This window comes from Zootoca vivipara, chromosome 9 (genome assembly GCF_965207765.1).
Source record: "Zootoca vivipara chromosome 9, rZooViv2.hap1.1, whole genome shotgun sequence".
In the NCBI taxonomy this organism is placed as follows: Eukaryota; Metazoa; Chordata; class Lepidosauria; order Squamata; family Lacertidae; genus Zootoca; species Zootoca vivipara.
Window position 1 is genome coordinate 56,419,304 of NC_142592.1, and position 20,477 is coordinate 56,439,780.

The following is a 20,477-nucleotide window of genomic DNA, read 5'->3' on the forward strand; positions in this document are numbered from 1 at the left end:
TCTAACCCTCCCCAGCTTACTTTCACACCAACCAGTTCTATGTGTATGTGAAGAAGTGTGCATGCACATGAAAGCTTATACCCAGAACAAACTTAGTTGGTCTCTAAGGTGCTACTGGATAATTTTTTAAATTTTTTATTCATTTCGACTGTGTCAGACCAAAACGGCTACCTACCAGAATCCAGTTCTATATTGTTGACATACCCTGCTTCTCACTTAAAGGAATAGCTTATGTACTTCCCAATGGGAACATAAGAAGGCAGCAATTTCTGTTCTTATCTATATATATCACAATCAGTGCTGTTTCATTTCTGGAGCTATGATAGCCATCTTCAAATATCTGAAGGGCTGTCACATGGAAGATGGAAATGAGCTTGTTTTCTCTTGCTCTAGACTCAAACCAATGGCTTCAAGTTATAAGAAAGGAGATCCTGACTAAACATCAGGAATAACTTTCTGACAGTATGAGGTGTTCGACAGTGGAATGGTCTCCCTGGGAAGGTTGTGGACTCTCCTTCCAAGGAGGTTTTTAAGGAGAGGTTGTATGACCATCTGTCGTGGATGCTTTAGCCGAGATTCCTGCATTGCAGGGGGTTGGACTAAATGACCCTTTGTTCAGGTCCCTTCCAACTCTACAATTCTATGATTCCATGGTTATATGATTCTATGCTGCAGTTCAGTTTCCACCAAATACTATGTTACTCATCCTTCTGCCTTCCATTTAATGTACATCATGTAAAGAAAATGTCAAAACAATTATGTATTGTTTACAGACTTTAAAAAACACACCATCACAAAACAACAACAACAACAACAACAACAACAACAACAACAATTTATCATTCACATTGATGTACCCACCATATTCGCTTGACTGATTTCCATTGCTGACCACAGACAAACACACAAACTGTAGCAATTTCCACTTCAATTTTCATCAGAATTATCTGACACCCCTACCTAATGTCTGTAACCCAATCTTATTTCATTTACAATTCATCCCTTTCTTACCCACCCCAAACGGTACGTGGGTAGCGCTGTGGTCTAAACCACTGAGCCTAGGGTTTGCCGATCAGGTCAGCGGTTCGAATTCCCGTGACAGGGTGAGCTCGGTCCCAGCTCCTGCCAACCTAGCAGTTCAGAAGCATGTCAAAGTGCAAGTAGATAAATAGGTACCACTCCAGTGGGAAGGTAAACAGTGTTTCTGTGCGCTGCTCTGGTTCGCCAGAAGCGGCTTAGTCATGCTGGCCACATGACCTGGAAGCTGTCTGTGGACAAACGCTGGCTCCCTCGGCCTATAGAGTGAGATGGGCACGCAACCCCCGAGTCGTCCGCAAATGGACCTAATGGTCAGGGGTACCTTTACCTTCATCCACCCCAAACCACAGAAACAACATGCTGCAGTTGAGAGCATGACAAGCTTTCCTAACTGGGTACTCACTAGGTTCCGATATGTAATGTTTTTATATATGTTGCAAGCTTGCCCAGAGCAGCTGTGGCAACCCAGTAAGATGTGTGGGGCATAAATAGTAAAACTATCACTATGGAATGGGACGTCCCAATTTTGATAAGAGAAATGTTGGAAGGTATAGCCATTGGCCCCTAAAGAGCGAGTGGAATGTATTCAATAGCGGTAAGTAGCCACTGAAGGCCATTAAAGAAGCAGTCAAGCTAGACAAAAGCCCAGAGGACAGGATCTTAATCAGAAGTCTGTGTGACATGCTGGAAAACACACAAAATGCACAGAGAGTGGAAGAGCCGTGCACTTGGGTTGCACTGTTGGCTGTTTATCTGTCTATATGTAAGAGCCTGGTGATGTAATCAGGCAAGGGTTGTTCGTGGTGGGAATTGTGACCTCTTTCCTCATCTGCTCTATGACACTGAAGGGCATGAGCAGGTGCTTGGTGCCAGTGCCACCTCTCCTCCTGCATTACAGCTCAAAGTGATACAGCAGGAGTAGGAGAGAGACGGAGAGAACAGAAACGAAGCCTTCTAACTGTTCACCAAGAAGGGAAGTGAGAATCGGTCAGAGCATTATGGTAAGCAAGAGGGGATTATGAGGAAACCACAGAACGAGGGGAAATGAGAGTCTCTCTGCTGCCACTTATACTCTGCTATGCAGCTGTGCCCATCAAGAGGCAAATTGAGATTCATTTCGGACGGGATAGCTTCTTCTGCAGCCCTTGGCTAGATTTCAATGTTTCTGGCACAGACAGCAAGCTGGAAGAAGTCACCCGGACTGCTTTCCTGTGTGTCTTTAGAGGGTGGGTGGGTAGAAAGCCCCACTCAAATCAGAAGGCATTACTTCTGAGTAACCCTACTTAGGATTGCACTCTGAGTAGCTACATTTTCACCATGAAGAAATTTGAGACACTAAAACATGGGGTGCTTGCCAATACATTTATATACAGTACCGAGATTAATCATGCTTTCTCGCCAATTCAGCTGGGGGGGCGCAATGTCTTAAAAAAAATTGATGAAGTGTTTCATATTCTCTCCATTTTAGAGATGGGGCTGAAAGCAATTGGCTTGCTGAGTCACACTCCTTGGCTATGGTGGGCTTTGGTTTCCAGGTCAAAATCTCACAATCTTACCTTTCGGCCAGCTATGGCTGCTCCAAAGCATTCTTTTTTGGCAGAGCCAGAAGTTAAAGTAGGGCATGTCTATTATTGTTTTATTAAATTTATCAGTTGCTTTTCTTCCTGCGGGTAACTCAAAAGTGCCTTTGCAAATAAATGCAATGTCTCTACACTAAGACCAGTTTCACACCAGTTTAATAGTCATGGCTCACAATCAAATAACATAAGTATAATCTCTCGGAAGGGGCAAGGGATCTCTCGCAAAGCAGCATAATTTTCAAGCCCCTTTCCTAAGATCATTTGGGCAAAGACGTGATTAAATTGGTTTCGAACTAGTTTTTCTAGGGAGGGGAAACGCCCCATTTTATAGGGGTTCACTGACTTTTTTGAAGCACCCACTAACTAACATTACGATTGCTGGCCAGATAACAGCCTCCGTTTCTAAGCTCCGGCTTCCCTTCTGCAACAATGGACGCAGGCACAGGGAGAGGGGGCGGGGGCGGAAGGGGGCCAGTGATTGATCGCGATCTACAAAAACATCGCAGGGATCGACCAGTAGATCGCAATCTATGTGTTGGACATCAGGTGTACATGATGTTGAGCTGGATGGATCTATGCTCAGACTTGGTAAAAGATTGCTTTTTATATTGTTATATAACTATTTTGCTTTGTTTGATAAAGTTGGAAGGGATCCTAAGGGTCATCTAATCCAACCCCCTGCAATGCAGGAAGTTCAGCTAAAGCATCCATGACAGATGGCCATCCTACCTCTGTTTTTCCTAATGTTTAGTCAGAATCTCCTTTCTTGCAATGTGAAGCCATTGGTTCAAGTCCTACCCTCCAGAGCAGGAGAAAAAAAGCATGCTCCCTCCTCCATGTGACAACCCTTAAGATATTTGAAGATGGCTATCATATCTTCTCAGACTCCTCTTTTCCAGGCTAAACTTACCCACCTCCTTCAAGTATTCCTCATAAGGCTTGGTTTCCAGACCCTTGATCATCTTGCTTGCCCTCCTCTGCATACATTCCAACTTGTCAACATCCTTCTTAAATTATGATGCCCAGAATTGGACACAGTATTCCAAGTGTGGTCTGACCAAGGCAGAATAGAATGGTACTATTACTTCCCTTGATCTGGACACTATACTTTTGTTGATGCAGCCTAGAATAGCATTAGTTTTTTTGTTGTTGCTGCATCACATGGTTGACTCATGTTAAGCTTGTGGTCCACCAAGACCCCTAGGTCCTTTTCACATGTACTGCTAGTAAGCTTGGTGTCCCTCGATCCTATATTTGTGCATCTGGTTTTTCCTGCCGAGGTGCAATCTTACATTTGTCCCTACTGAAATTCATTTTGTTAGCTTGCTTGTGCCCAGTTCTCCAATCTGTTAAGGTCATTTTGAATTCTGATTCTGTCTTCTGCGGCATTGGTACACTTCCCAGTTTGCTGTCATCTTCAAATTTGATGAGCATCCCCTCAATTCCTTCATCCTAGTCATAAAGACTTTAAACTACAACAGGCCCAGGACGAAACCCACTGGCACCCCACTTGTCACTTTCCCCCAGGATGTTTTACATGACATCAGAGCAATGCTTAATTTCCCAAAATGTTGCTGGCTGGAGGTCATGCTGCCTGCTCTGGAAGCTCTCCCTGGAGCTATGTTTTCTCTGTGATTCACAAAAAGCACTCTATGCATGCTTACATTACAATCATTTTCTCCTGTGTTATTATGTGAAATTGAGTCCTGAATCTAAGGGGCAACGAAGGTGCTAAGGATGAATTCCAGTTCTGTTTTTCTGACAAAATGCCAAAATGAAACAATTGTTTCTGCTACTCAGAGCCACAGATCAAACACGTGCATCTTGTAGTCATGAGAATACCAGCAGTCTTGTTGATATATTATTTTCTTGTTCATACTATATTTGGAAGGAACCATAGTGGTAGAGTGAAAAAGAGTTCTGGACTCAACCAGTGGCAGACATTGGGGTCTCAACTTTTAGCGGCGCCCTGTGTGATGCCCGAATTTGGTGGCCTTCTAAGGCTCTGCGCATAGCTGTCAAGTTCTCCCTTTTTTAAAGGGAAATTCCCTTATGCTGAATAGGCTTCCTCGCGAGAAAAGGGAAAAATTGAAAGCTATGGCTCTGTGTCCAGTGCAACCGAACCAGTTAGGTTCCCTAAATCCACCTCTGGACTCAACCCCTGGCATTGCCAGATAGGGCTGGGAAGAGACTTGTCTCTGAACCCCTGGAAAACCACTGCCAGTCAATGTCAATAATACCGGCCTCAAGAGACTAATTGTCTGACTCAATATAAGGCAGTTTTCTATGTTCTGATGTAATCAAAAGCTTAAAGATGAGCTTATACCTCTTCTCTCACCTAAGACATTTTCTAGCCAAACAGCATAGCCATAATGTATTCTTCAACCTGTGTTCAGGTGAGAACAGCCAAATTCCTGAATAAACTTACCTTGGGAAAGGAAATCAGCTTCATGTTTCTGAAATAATTCACTTAGCAAGACTAAGGCCCCTTCTAGGACATCCCCATTGGCTCTGACCTCTGACCTGGAAGCATAATTTTTCTTGGCTCCCCATGGGCCACCTCTTGGCCACACACATAGTTCATAATTTGAGAACCAGAGACCTCTGTTTTCTCTTTTGCAAGCAATGCATTACTCCCTCCATCACAAGCCTATAGGAGTTTGAAAGATACCCTCTCATCTATTTATGACATCAGACACCTGACAACGATTAGCTTCTGTCATCAGAAGCTCTTGGCTTCACTGAAAGGTTGCCAAGAAAAGAGACAGATCTTGGGGAGTTACAAACTCACAAATACAGACCTTATAGGACCATCCACCCCTATATATGCAGTTGGAGAGACTTTCCTTGAGAATCCTTAAAGTATCAGAAACTGACTCCACAGCAACTCAGAGCAGGGCTTTCGATGTAGCTACCCCTTGTTTTGTGGAACGGTATCCCTGTTGAGGTATGACAGGTAACCACTATTTGTGGGTTCCAGAAAAACTGTAGACATTTTGTTTTGATAAGCTTTTCCAGCAGCATGACAATAATTTTAGTCTCTGCCTTGGGTGTTTCTTTGTATTGCTGTAAATCTTTTTTGGTTCCTTTATTGACCGGCTGAAAATAACCACATAACACCGGTCCTGGTCCTGAGAGATCTACACTGGCTCCCAGTACGTTTCCAAGCACAATTCAAAGTGTTGGTACTGACCTTTAAAGCCCTAAACGGCCTCGGTTCTGTATACCTGAAGGAGCGTCTCCACCCCCATCATTCAGCCCGGACACTGAGATCCAGCACCAAGGGCCTTTTGGCGCTTCCCTCATTGCGAGAAGTGAGGTTACAGGGAACCAGACAGAAGGCCTTCTCGGTAGTGGCACCCGCCCTGTGGAACGCCCTCCCATCAGATGTCAAGGCAATAAGCAATTATTTTACTTTTAGAAGACAACTGAAGGTGGCCCTGTTTAGGGAAGTTTTAAATGTTTGATGCTGTACTGTTTTTAATATTTGGTTGGAAGCCGCCCAGAGTGGCTGGGGAAACCCAGCCAGATGGGCGGGGTATAAATAATATATTATTATTATTATTATTATTATTATTATTATTATTATTATTATTATTATTGTTATATAAAATCATGCTTTCCCAAAAGCTCAAACTTTTTGCTACAAGTAAAGTGACAGGAAAAGACACTGGAAAGTGTAGGATAACACTTGCTTTGATGCAAACAAATCAGGAGAAATATTCAGTAAACTGGTGATCTCAACGTGACCTTGGAGAACAACATATTATTATTTGAGGCAATCAATACATCAAACAGCTTTCACATTTCTTTTCCAGAGTACTAACCAGGCAGTCATGAAGAGACTCTAGGACAGGCATCCCCAAACTTCGGCCCTCCAGATGTTTTGGACTACAATTCCCATCATCCCTGATCACTGGTCCTCTTAGCTAGGGATCATGGGAGTTGTAGGCCAAAACATCTGGAGGGCCGCAGTTTGGGGATGCCTGCTCTAGGACATTTCATTTTGGAGAGCAGAAGGGTAGCAAAAACAATTAGTGTGGCTATAGTATTTAAAGAATATGCCTTCCCCCAAAAGCTACTGGGAGCTTCAGCTTATGCCTCACAGAGCTACAATTGCTAGCTTTAAATGTATGGTGTGTGTGCAGTCTAAGGTGGCATAATTGCTGTGTAGAAGAGGGGTTTTCAGCAGGTGAAATTCACCTATCAATGGTGCAGGAGAGTCTTGTCTTCTTTTCCACCTGGCCACCCTAAATTATTAGGGGAGCAAGGGTTTATTGTTAATGGTGTTTCTGTCCTTGGCTAGACTGCTATGTGAGCTAATAGCCTGGCTTTCAGGCCTGTGAGCTAGGAAATTGCATCTCTCCCATCTAGTTTTATTAGTTTCTGGCTGCTAAATTTGAACATTTGCTGCAGACAGGCAGAGCGAAGCATTTTTAAAGTTTAAACCACCAGTGTTAAATCCAAACTTCTCTATTGTCAAGGTTTGATAACAAAATTTCTCCGATTTGTGAGAATCAATGCTACTTTCTGGATCAGAAAGTATTTCTGGAGGGGCATGAGCTGCCGTTCGCATCACCAGAAAAGAGTAAAGAAATCAGAAGGCTCTGCACCCTTCTTAAGTTACACCCAGTGGAGAAATACCATCAAGCTGCGTCACGTCCCAGTCATGAATAAAAATAAACTCACTTGGCACACAGTATCCTTTCAAGATCTATCAAAATCCACATGGGATCAAGAGTGCTCTTTGTACACCTGAACAGTGTTTGTACATGGACACAGCCAGAGAATGCGGAGCCCATCTTGGAATGTGCAAACTTTTGCCATATTGCCAGACCGAATAATGCTTTTGTGGCAAACAAAAGCATTGGCTTTGCTCCGGTTCCATACTGTCTAGCTTGCAATTGTCAGATGAGAATGGATACAGCTTTGGTTCTGCATTATTGAAATAAATAGTCATTGTAGTACAGATTCAGATATTTTTAAATGAAGATTTATGATTAATAATAATAATAATTATATCAAGTTCAGAAACTGAAGTTCTACCAATATGTACCTGTCAATATATCTGGATATAATCAATTACAAATTAATTAGATAGCAACAACTGCACCGATAGTCATAGCTGCCAAGTTATCCCTTTTTTAAAGGGATTTCCCCTTATGCTGAATAGGCTTCCTCGCGAGAAAAGGGAAAACTTGGCAGCTATGCCGATAGTGAAAAAAATAATTATTAAAGGATACTGTGTCCTTACAAGCTTGTCATGACTTCGTTAATAATAAGAGTATTAATGGTGAACAAGATTTTCTGAAAGACAGTATGTCCGCCATATCTGATCAATCTGTCTGCAATGTGTTCGACAGCATTGGATGGGTGAAAGTCATTTGGGATCTACTGGTGATTTGCCATAGTTGGCAAGAGTTTGTGACTCCCAATTGGTGGTTCTTCTTCTAAATGAGGTTGATGAAATGAAGAAAGTTGGAAGGGTAGGGATGGCACTAGGAATAGAATATTGTGTTGAAGAACTCTGAGCAGTGGTGGCTGATGCTCATTGGGACTGGTGGGGTGAAAAGCAGAGAACCTAATAGCGGGTTCAGCCAGAGACAACGAAAAGCAGAGACAAGTAATTCGAGTCTTACCCTCCTTCTTGTTGAGTCCTCAACTGAGACTAAAGGGGAGGAAGCTGATAGGAAGTTCTGTCCCTGGACCTGAGGCCAAGGAAGAACAAGGGAATGGGCAGACCCAATGTGTGCTCTTGTTCTACTGACCTTTGCTCTGTTGTCTTCCTTATTCCACAGCGTGAGTGTATCTCTGTACATGTTGGGCAAGCTGGAGTTCAAATTGGCAATGCATGCTGGGAGCTTTTCTGCATAGAACATGGCATCAACCCAGATGGAACTTTCCAGGACGAAACCAACAAATTTAATGATGACGATTCTTTCACCACATTCTTCAGCGAAACTCGCACAGGAAAACACGTGCCGCGGGCTGTCATGGTGGACCTAGAACCCACTGTAGTAGGTCAGTGGAATAACTAGCAGTAGCAAATGCAAATGAGACCGCTTAATGTGTAACAGTGCTGGGGACCAACGTAGAGTGACTTGATGTGAGTACAAACAGGGTTCCTTCATCTTTAACAGTTGAACTGAAGAAACTTGGTGCCATGCAAGCATTGATTTGGGGGGGGGGGAGTTATATCTTTCAGAAGTCCTCCTCATACAAGTATAAAGGCACATTATAAAGATCTGATTGTGCTATCCAGAGGTCTTCTGTCCTCCAGTAAAACCCTGCTATGAGGCTGTTGCATATACTGCGTTCATTCACATTCCCTTATGGGTCATTAGTCATCATAGCATTATCTTAATAAATAAATGCCAATGCTGCATTTGGAACACCAGTTTGCACAAGGTTGGGCACAAAGAGTTTATCTTGCTTGCTGAAGAGTGCATAAAACAGTGTTTCTCAACCTTTTTTGGGCCAAGGCACACTTGTTCCATGAAAAAAATCACGAGGCACACCACCATTTAAAAAGTTAAAAAATTTAACTCTGTGCCGCCCTATAGTGACTATATAATTATGACTGTAAGAAACACTTGCCAATTGCTGTGTTGGTTGCAATCTCCTGTAATAAGGCTTCACAAGCCGCTGATTTCTCTGCCAGCACAATCCTTTGCTCAGCAAGTTTCAGGTTGAGCTCATCCAGCCAGCTTCTTTAAGTTTGTCTAAAACCACCCTCCCGTGGTGGTGGCTGTTGAGAGCTGCGCTCGCTCCGCGTCGTGACCCGGCCGGCTTCCTTTCCGGCGGGTCAGCGCTGCCTATTGGCGGCTGCCAGGCACGTGACAATGCAAATCACCCTTCTCGTCGCCGCACGTCGCGGCACACCAGCCAGCGTCTGGAACAGCGGTTGAGAAACGCTGGCATAAAACATTGGTGCACCAAGATCTGTTTTCAAGGATTTGTGACCCCCCCCCAAATGTTGAAACTGCATGTCCTTGGTTCAGGTAGCATATCTCTCTTAGTGTGTGTGTTTGTGTATGATAACATTTCTTCCTGAACATTTCTTTCTATGTGTTCTGAGAAAAACACAACTATTTGGCACAAAGGAAGAGCTCACATACATGCATGTACACACACACACACACACACACACACACACACACAAGCAGCAGCTGCATACCAGATAGTTATCAGAAGAAGTATCAGCTCAGGGGCTTCTTCTGGCATAGCAATGGCTGTCTTGCGCTGCACCACCAACATTAATCTTGCTGTTCCCTGGCCTAGTCTGAACCAGCAGGGATTGCCTTGGGTGCTGACATAGCCCCTGTTTGGCTTGTAAGCATCATGCACGAGTATGCCTCTGTGGAAAAATGCTGGATATGCGCCTGTTTAGTGCTTTGAAAAAGATTCATGCCCTCTGTTGTACGTCACAGCCAGGGTTCAAGGCCTTGCACAATAAGAACCATGTTTAGCAGTAGCTGCTTGGTGACATGTTCTAAATGCAGTGGGTGGGGCTGGGGAGACAATCATTTTTAATATTGATGGACTGGGCTTGGATCAGGTAAATTCATTTTAATTTTGCTAGTTAACTGCGCATTCTTTACTGATGGAAACGTCTGTAGGGTGGACTTTGGTAATATGGTCCCCTGAGCAAGGACAAAATTTGACACCACTAAATATTTCATTTCCCCCCACAATAATTCCTTTTGGTACAGTTGCTTTTTATGGATCTTCTCAGTAGGTACAGATATAAATATAGGTATCAACATCACCACCCAATGCAGAGACCCGCCCATACCACCCTAAATCTGGCGCTGACCTGCAGCCAATAAGAGCCTTCCATTTCCCAGGCTAATCTGAATTTACCTGATCCACCCCCTGTCTCTACATATTATGTGCAGTTCTCTCTCTCTCTTTCCACTTTTGGGAGTTGCTACCAAGCAGACCCAGGTGGCGCTGTGGGCTAAACCACTGAGCCTAGGGCTTGCTGATCAGAAGGTCGGCGGTTCGAATCCCTGTGACAGGGTGAGCTCCCGTTGCTTGGTCCCAGCTCCTGCCAACCTAGCAGTTCGAAAGCACATCAAAATGCAAGTAGATAAATAGGAACCGCTATAGCGGGAAGGTAAACGGCGTTTCCATGTGCTGCTCTGGTTTGCCAGAAGCGGCTTCGTCATGTTGGTCACATGACCTGGAAGCTACGCCAGCTCCCTCGGCCAATAATGCGAGATGAGCACCGCAACCCCAGAGTCTGTCACAACTGGACCTAATGGTCAGGGGTCCCTTTACCTTTACCGAGCAGCTACCGCTAAACAGGCCTGCAATGTGGGAACAGCACAAGACCTCGAACCCCAGAAGTACCACTCTGACATCAACAGGAGCCACCAATCCTTTCTCAAAGCACACAAAACGTAAAACATCCACCCAGAATTCCTCCACAGACCCGACACTCCACAAAATTCTGTTCAGAATCGCAGACAAAGCCAGAATAATTAAATAATTTAAAAGTTCATCCGACTTACCACAAAGACGGCATCCTGTATCAGGTCTTCATTTGGCACACATCAGCATTAGAGAAACATGTCCACAACAAACTCTGACCATGCTCTGCTTTGTTTTCTTAACAGATGAAGTGCGGGCTGGAGCTTACCGCCAGCTTTTCCACCCAGAGCAGCTGATCACTGGCAAGGAAGACGCTGCCAATAACTACGCCCGCGGCCACTACACCATTGGCAAGGAGAGCATCGACATGGTACTAGACCGCATTCGCAAGCTGGTAGGTAGAAGGTTGCCAATGGAAAGTGATATGCGGTTTGGGAGCAGGATGAGGCAGTAATCTGGAGGGCTATAATTTTTTATTTCATTCTTAGAAGTTAGGTCCATAGTGGGTGGAGGTTGGACGTTTCATTATTCAGAGATCAGTGGTTTTCCAAAATTAGGAAATATTTCCTCATTAACCATGAGGAAATATTTTCCACACCACCTTCTTGGCCAAGGAACCTCTGCATGCTTGCCACATAGCCTTCTCGGTAGTGGCACCCACCCTGTAGAATGCCCTCCCACCAGAGGTCAAAGAGAACAACAATTATCAGACCTTTAGAAGGCATCTCAAGGCAGCCCTGTTTAGGGAAGCTTTTAATGTTTGATTTCTGTACTTTAATGTTTTGTTGGAAGCCGCCTAGAGTGGCTGGGGGAACCCGGCCAGATGGGCGGGGTATAAATAATAAATTATTATTATTATTATTATTATTATTATTATTATTATTATTATTATACCTTCTGTGCTGTAGGAAATCCTGGGGCATATTCTAAGGAACCCATGAAGACGCTGGCTAACCCTGTTGGTCCTGTAGCACAGTAAATGAAACTTATTTCTTCCTCTACAAATAATTTATTTATACCCCACTCATCTGGCTGGGTTTCCCCAGCCACTCTGGGCGGCTTCCAACAAAAGAATTAAATACAGTAATCCATCAAACATTAAAAGCTTCCCTAAACAGGGCTCCCTTCAGATGTCTTCTAAAAGTCTGGTTGTTCTCTTTGACATCTGGTGGGAGGGCGTTCCACAGGGTGGCTGCCACTACCAAGAAGGCTCTCTGCCTGGTTCCCTGTAACTTGGCTTCTCGCAGTGAGGGAACCACCAGAAGGCCCTCGGCACTGGACCTCAGTGTCCAGGCTGAACGATGGGGGTGGAGATGCTCCTAAACGGTCCGAGGCCATTTAGGGCTTTAAAGGTCAGCACCAACACTTTGAATTGTGCTCAGAAACGCACTGGGAGCCAATGTACCGTGTTTCTCCTAAAATAAGACATGCCTATAAAATAAGCCATGGCACGATTTCCATGCGTTGAAAAAAATATAAGACATACCCCGAAAATAAGCCGTAGTGCTACTTGGTGAAGAGGACAAAAGTGGCATTTGAGGTGGAGAGGAGAGGAAGGCACGAAGAAGAAAAGAGGAGCGATTAAAGACGCCTCGTGAATGACCTCCGTGTGCGTCTCTTTCTCTCCCCCTGTGCACGTCTCTCTTTCTCCCCCTGTGCGCGTCTCTCTTTCTCCCCCTGTGCGCGTCTCTTTCTCTCCCCCTGTGCGCGTCTCTTTCTCTCCCCCTGTGCGCGTCTCTTTCTCTCCCCCTGTGCGCGTCTCTTTCTCTCCCCCTGTGCGCGTCTCTTTCTCTCCCCTGTGCGCGTCTCTTTCTCTCCCCCTGTGCGCGTCTCTTTCTCTCCCCCTGTGCGCGTCTTTCTTTCTCCCCCTGTGCGCGTCTCTTTCTCTCCCCTGTGCGCGTCTTTCTCTCCACCTGTGTGCGTCTCTTTCTCTCCCCCTGTGCGCGTCTCTTTCTCTCCCCCTGTGCGCGTCTCTCTTTCTCCCCCTGTGCGCGTCTCTTTCTCTCCCCCTGTGCGCGTCTCTTTCTCTCCCCCTGTGCGCGTCTCTCTTTCTCCCCCTGTGCGCGTCTCTCTTTCTCCCCCTGTGCGCGTCTCTTTCTCTCCCCCTGTGCGCGTCTCTTTCTCTCCCCCTGTGCGCGTCTCTTTCTCTCCCCCTGTGCGCGTCTCTTTCTCTCCCCCTGTGCGCGTCTTGCTTTCTCCCCCTGTGCGCGTCTCTTTCTCTCCCCCTGTGCGCGTCTCTTTCTCTCCCCCTGTGCGCGTCTCTTTCTCTCCCCCTGTGCGCGTCTTTCTTTCTCCCCCTGTGCGCGTCCCTTTCTCTCCCCTGTGCGCGTCTTTCTCTCCACCTGTGTGCGTCTCTTTCTCTCCCCCTGTGCACGTCTCTCTTTCTCCCCCTGTGCGCGTCTCTTTCTCTCCCCCTGTGCGCGTCTCTTTCTCTCCCCCTGTGCGCGTCTCTTTCTCTCCCCTGTGCGCGTCTTTCTCTCCACCTGTGTGCGTCTCTTTCTCTCCCCCTGTGCGCGTCTCTTTCTCTCCCCCTGTGCGTGTCTCTTTCTCTCCCCCTGTGCGCGTCTTTCTTTCTCCCCCTGTGCGCGTCTCTTTCTCTCCCCTGTGCGCGTCTTTCTCTCCACCTGTGCGCGTCTCTTTCTCTCCCCCTGTGCGCGTCTCTTTCTCTCCCCTGTGCGCGTCTCTTTCTCTCCACCTGTGTGCGTCTCTTTCTCTCCCCCTGTGCGAGTCTCTTTCTCTCCCCCTGTGCGCGTCTTTCTTTCTCCCCCTGTGCACGTCTCTTTCTCTCCACCTGTGTGCGTCTCTTTCTCTCCCCCTGTGCGCGTCTCTTTCTCTCCACCTGTGTGCGTCTCTTTCTCTCCCCCTGTGCGCGTCTCTTTCTCTCCCCTGTGCGCGTCTCTTTCTCTCCACCTGTGTGCGTCTCTTTCTCTCCCCCTGTGCGCGTCTCTTTCTCTCCCCCTGTGCGCGTCTCTTTCTCTCCCCCTGTGCGCGTCTCTTTCTCTCCCCCTGTGCGCGTCTCTTTCTCTCCCCTGTGCGCGTCTCTTTCTCTCCACCTGTGTGCGTCTCTTTCTCTCCCCCTGTGCGCGTCTCTTTCTCTCCCCCTGTGCGCGTCTTTCTTTCTCCCCCTGTGCGCGTCTCTTTCTCTCCCCTGTGCGCGTCTTTCTCTCCACCTGTGTGCGTCTCTTTCTCTCCCCCTGTGCGCGTCTCTTTCTCTCCCCCTGTGCGCGTCTTGCTTTCTCCCCCTGTGCACGTCTCTTTCTCTCCCCCTGTGCACGTCTCTTTCTCTCCCCCTGTGCACGTCTCTTTCTCTCCCCCTGTGCGCGTCTCTTTCTCTCCCCCTGTGCGTCTCTCTCTCTCTCTCTCTCTCTCTCTCTCTCTCACACACACACACACACAGCCCACCTCTCGCTTCCCCCCACCTTTTCCCCCTTCCATTCTACCGGTATGTGCCCAGCCATGAGTTGCCTGTTGATTTCCTCTTGATGGCCGAGACAGAGAGCGAAGCAGGCAAACTGCAGCTACGGTAGGAAAGTAGCAAGCTCTCGCAGACACGCGGGTGGTTTTTTTAAAACTGACATCCCCTCTTTTCTCGTTTTGCCGAGAGACCCAGACAACTTGCATTCCTAGGCTTCAAAGGTTATGCATATGAAAGAGGAGATTAAGGAGATAGATAAAGACAACTTCCTATTATCACCTTGCCTTTGTCCTGAAAGGTAGAAACCTTATGGTAGCCATGAGATCTGGGCATCAAAGGAAAGTACTTAACAGCTATTTGATAAAGCCAATTGTGATCTCAGGCAGCATCTGGCTAATCAGTCCTGAGAGAGAGAAACGTGATTTCTGTTGTACAGCATCTGTAAAATTCATATAAAAAATCATTTCCCTGTTATGATCCAGCCCCCGAATAAGACATACCTTGAAAATAAGCCATAGTGTTTTTTTTTGAGGAAAAAATAAATATAAGACGTGTCTTATTTTAGGAGAAACACGGTAGGTCTTTCAAGACCAGTGTTATGTGGTCTCGGTGGCCGCTACCAGTCACCAGTCTAGCTGCCACATTCTGGATTAGTTGTAGTTTCCTTCAAAGGCAGCCCTACATAGAGCACATTGCAGTAGTTCAAGCGAGAGATAACCAGAGCATGCACCACTCTGGCAAGACAGTCCGCAGGCAGGTAGGGTCTCAGCCTGCGTATCAGATGTTTGGTGGGCTTCTTGGGGGTTGGGGAAAGATAATTTATTTAATTTAAAATACTTATAAACCTATTCATATTTTAAAATCTCAAAGCATTATATAAAAGGATGAAAATCAGACAGCACATAATAAAATGACATAAAACCAGCATAAAATACAATTCCACAGCTTCACAGTGATGAATATCACTAATCTAAACACTTGAGCAAAGAATAAAGTTTTTAGTCTATGCCAGAAACATAAAATGCTGCTGACTGTATACCATATTTCTAAGGTGAGGATGTTCCATGCGACAGGTGCCATCACACTAAAAGCCCTACTCAGGATAGCCACAAAATGGATTTGGTATACAGATGACTGGATATTAGTGCCTTGGGAGATTACACGATTGTCCAGGCTGTGAATCAACCAAACAACCAATAGCCAATCAATCAATCAATCAATCAATCAAATTTCTATACTGCCCTTCATCCGAGGATCAATGTGGTGGCACTTCATCCCTGCCCAACAACACCAGTGGTTAACCCGTAATTATTATTCATTATGGTTCCCTTTTCAGACTGACGCCTGTTCTGGGCTACAAGGATTCCTGATTTTCCACAGCTTCGGAGGAGGCACAGGTTCTGGCTTTACCTCCCTGCTGATGGAGCGCCTGTCTGTGGACTATGGCAAGAAGTCCAAACTGGAGTTTGCCATCTACCCAGCCCCCCAGGTTTCCACTGCGGTGGTGGAGCCCTACAATTCCATCCTGACCACCCACACCACCTTGGAGCATTCCGACTGCGCCTTCATGGTGGACAACGAGGCCATCTACGACATCTGCCGTCGCAATCTGGACATTGAGCGCCCCACGTACACCAACCTGAACCGCCTCATCAGCCAGATTGTCTCCTCCATCACCGCGTCCCTGCGTTTCGATGGCGCCCTCAACGTGGACTTGACTGAGTTCCAGACCAACCTGGTGCCTTACCCTCGCATCCACTTCCCCTTGGTGACCTATGCGCCCATCATCTCCTCCGAGAGGGCTTACCACGAGCAGCTCTCCGTGGCCGAAATCACCAGCTCCTGCTTTGAACCCAACAACCAGATGGTGAAATGCGACCCCCGCCATGGGAAATACATGGCCTGCTGCATGCTCTACCGAGGTGATGTGGTGCCCAAAGACGTCAACGTAGCCATTGCTGCGATCAAGACCAAGAGGGCAATCCAGTTTGTGGACTGGTGCCCAACTGGCTTCAAGGTGAGAAGGGACAAGCAGGTGCTCTCTTTTGTAGGACTGAAACCTTAACACCCACAATGCAAACAACAACAACAACGGTGACGAAAGTGTTGTTTACATGTGCTGCGGTCATATCAAGAGTCATTTTTTGAGTGGACCCTTGTGGCTGGGGACTGCATTTGGAGTTTTCCTCCTCTCCTCCTCTCAGCTTGGTCCTGTAAGGGCAATTCTGAGATCAAGGAGGAGGAATGCTGGCAGATGAGTTAGAGCTCCATTCACCTGAACTGTCCAGCCTCCCCTATCCCACTCGTTGAAAGGGTTTGAGGGGGAGCACGTGCAAACCTAGCATGGAGAAGGGCCATATCTGTGGCAGAGCATCTGGTATGCACACAGAAGGTCCTTGATTCAATTCCAAGCATGTCCAGGCTAGGCTGGGAGATGCTGCCAGACAGTGTACGCAATAATAGATGGACCAATGGTCTGACTCCGTATCTGGCAGTTTCCTATGTTATTATTAGTATGACTATTTATTAAGTGTGTATACCGCCATACCTTGGTTGTCAAACGCCCTGGAACTTGTACGTTTTGGCTCCCAAGCGCCACAAACCCGAAAGTGAGTGTTCTGGTTTGCAACAGGGCTTCCTGCAGCCAATCAGAAGCCATGATTTGGTTTTCGAACGTTTTGGAAGTCAAACGGACTTCTGGAATGGATTCAGTTTGACTTCCAAGGTACGACTGTACGGCCTTCATCCATAAATCTCGGAGCAGTTCACAACATAAAATTACAATATAAAACCTCAAAATACATAGTAAAAAATAACAACCGCAACAAACCAACCCCCCTTCCACTCATATGTATATGCAGTCCTTATCAACTTTTTTTTTTAGGGGGTTCAGGGCTGATTTTAAATGCATTGCACTTTTGCATATTCCAGGCTTAGCGAAACCTCAGTTCTGTTTGTAGCTGTCCCCACTCTGTTTCCCCCAGAGAGGCTTGAGTTTGCTATTTGAGGGAATGATGACAATGGGGCTTCACAAAGCGGTGGTTATCAGCTGAGGAGTTCCGCTCCCCATGCTAATTTCTGTCTGTACAGTTGCCTTTTCTTCCCTCCTCTTGGTTTCCAGGTTGGCATCAATTACCAGGCGCCGACCATCGTTCCCGGGGGTGACCTTGCTCAAGTGCAACGTGCCGTTTGCATGCTCAGCAACACCACCGCCATTGCCGAGGCCTGGGCGAGGCTGGACCACAAGTTTGATCTGATGTACGCCAAGCGAGCTTTTGTGCACTGGTATGTTGGTGAGGGCATGGAGGAAGGAGAGTTTGCGGAGGCCCGGGAAGATTTAGCTGCGCTGGAGAAAGATTACGAGGAAGTTGGAACAGACTCCTTTGAAGAAGAAAATGACGGGGAAGAGTATTAAAAATTCTGGTCCTGGCAGCTCTTTATTGCACTGGGGATACAGCTCACCAAACTCTTTGCTGCACAGCTTCTGATCATTGCATGGGGGTGGATGGAGGAATGGACAGTAGGAGGGTTTGGTGGATTGTACCTTGTGCCTACTCCTGCAGCATATGTAAAATAATAGACCATCCATCTGCAAAAAAACAATTTCCAGTGACTTCCTTTCTTTATTATGCCTTATATTGAGAGGGGGGAGGAAATATTCTGCTCCTTTCTTAAAGCAGTCCAAGAAAAAAATACAGTATAAGTACCAGCATGGCACGGGTGACACAGGACTCAGGGGCTGTTGCAACATCCCTGGTTAGGACTTATGCTTCAACTGTCCTACATCCCAGGTTCATAGCCAGAAATTTTGAAGTAAGGAGGCTGAAGGCAGTAGAGAATCATTGCAAAAGATGAAACACAAGTAGTCTAAAAGATCTGGAATTAATTAGTACACATTATTTCTTTGTAAGTAGTTGGGTAAAATATTGGCTACGCACCTGCTTATAACTCAACAAAAAAGGCTACACAGTTGAATTTAAAAAGGAAGAAAGAACATCCAACATTCTGGAAGGGAATATCTCCAAGTGGGCTAGGCTCCTATTGTCCTGCCTTCTTCTTTTTTTACCTTGCCTTATAGCTACAGCGGGACCCAGGTGGCGCTGTGGTTAAACCACTGAGCCTAGGGCTTGCTGATCAGAAGGTCGGCGGTTCAAATCCCTGTGATGGGGTGAGCTCCCGTTGCTTGGTCCCAGCTCCTGCCAACCTAGCAGTTCGAAAGCACGTCAAAATGCAAGTAGATAAATAGGAACCGCTACAGCGGGAAGGTAAACGGCGTTTCCGTGTGCTGCTCTGGTTCGCCAGAAGCGGCTTTGTCATGCTGGCCACATGACCTGGAAGCTATACGCCGGCTCCCTCGGCCAATAATGCGAGATGAGCGCGCAACCCCAGAGTCGGTCACGACTGGACCTAATGGTCAGGGGTCCCTTTACCTTTACCTTTATAGCTACAGCAGTAGACAGACTGATTTGCTGATACTTGTTCCAGGTAAAACATTTCCCGCATTTTATCTTCTGGAGATATGTCAAGGATGCCTTTAAAAAGTTTTTTTTATTGTGCACTCGCATGTGCTAGACTTCTGTGCATTTCAGCCCCCTCCTCGTTCCAGGTGACCTGTTTATTGAGCATTCTTCCTGATTTGTTTGCACACACTTTGCAAGGAGGTTAGAAGACCTTGACCATTTAATGAGCATTCATTCTGATTTGTTTGTGGGGTGGTCTTATGACATTGCATCAACAAAGTGTTACTCCACCTTTAAGTGCATTTCCCCATCCTTTTTACCAAAAATAAAAATTAAAATCCGTTTTTTGGGGGGAGAAACAGGTACTGTTGAATGTACATAAGTAAAATCTTCTATCATTTCAATGCCTTGGTACATAAAAAGTGATGTTGTTAATCATAAAATATATATCGTAAGAATATTTAAATATATATAATGTTACACAAGAATGTATTGTTTAATTTTCTAATTTAGTGAGACAATCAGTCCCAGAGAACTCAGCTCAATGGGCCATTTGTAATTAAATAAAATCATTTCATTGAGTTTACTAAGTAATTAAGATCCCAGAAAAAAATCAATCAAATCATATATATATATATATATATATATATATATATATATATATATATATATATATCACAGTTTAAACTACCGGTAATCCCAGAGATTACTTAATTTAATATCTCTCCTAGCAACATATGTGGGATTTATTACATTTCACATTATTTTCTTCCAGTAAGAAAAGGGCATTTTTTTTTAAAAAAAACAAATCTATTATCCTGTTGTCAATGTTTTCTAATTGTGTTTGTTTTATCAGACCTTAGCCAATTTTCTAATTCAGGGGGGTCTGCTTTTCTCCTCATCACTGACATACAGTGATATGGGTTACTGTTAGCAGATTAATGATAATTCTTGAAGAAATTATTACATTTCTGTTGCTAACAATACTTAGAATACACAGATAAATTTGACACTTGTGACACATTTATTATGGCACAACTTTTCATGTGCTACAGCTAGGGGTGGATGAACTTGTCAGTTTCGTTTTCTCTCAATTTGTAAATCCCCCCCCCCCCGGGTCTTGCTAAGCTCAGTTCTCCACATTTCTGCATTAGTTCCTTAAAAAAAGACTTATGAAAAATTTATCAGCATTTTAGTGCAAATTTATCCTAATATACATATTTTATATGCAATTTTGCTGGATATACATGTATTTGCAATTCATTTCCCCATATAAAATGCATTTTCGCATGTTAGTTTCACCAATATATGCATATTTACATACGCACCTGGCACATACATTTTTGTACACATTACTTGGCTTGAAAACCACACTGCAAAATTCAGAGAAGTGTAAATTTTGAAAGAGGGCTGTGTATTGCTTCTGAGAACGCAAGTTTGGTAGATTCATCTTTACATGAATGAAATGGATGAAAATTTCCCCTCACTCCTAACTACTGTACACTTCATCAGGTGCATGAAATGGCATCTTGAATTGCAGGCACCAAATCTACAGAGTTTTTTTTATTTTTTTGGGGGGGGGAGGGTTGTAAACATGAAGGTCAGCAA

At 45.3% G+C, this 20,477-nt stretch overlaps 1 protein-coding gene and 1 long non-coding RNA gene across 2 annotated transcripts in view; one reads left to right on the forward strand and one right to left on the reverse strand.

The window, feature by feature from the left end:
• LOC148684647 (uncharacterized) overlaps positions 1 to 20,477 on the reverse strand; it is a 31,899-nt gene that overhangs the window by 9,118 nt on the left and 2,304 nt on the right. The gene's annotated exons all lie outside the window — the stretch shown is intronic.
• Positions 1,875 to 19,450, forward strand: LOC118091384 (tubulin alpha-8 chain). The gene is made up of 5 exons (XM_035128329.3): positions 1,875 to 2,039; positions 8,417 to 8,639; positions 11,240 to 11,388; positions 15,746 to 16,426; positions 17,531 to 19,450. Exons 1-5 carry the CDS (start codon positions 2,037 to 2,039, stop codon positions 17,822 to 17,824), a joined length of 1,350 nt encoding a protein of 449 aa, XP_034984220.1. The 5' UTR covers positions 1,875 to 2,036; the 3' UTR covers positions 17,825 to 19,450.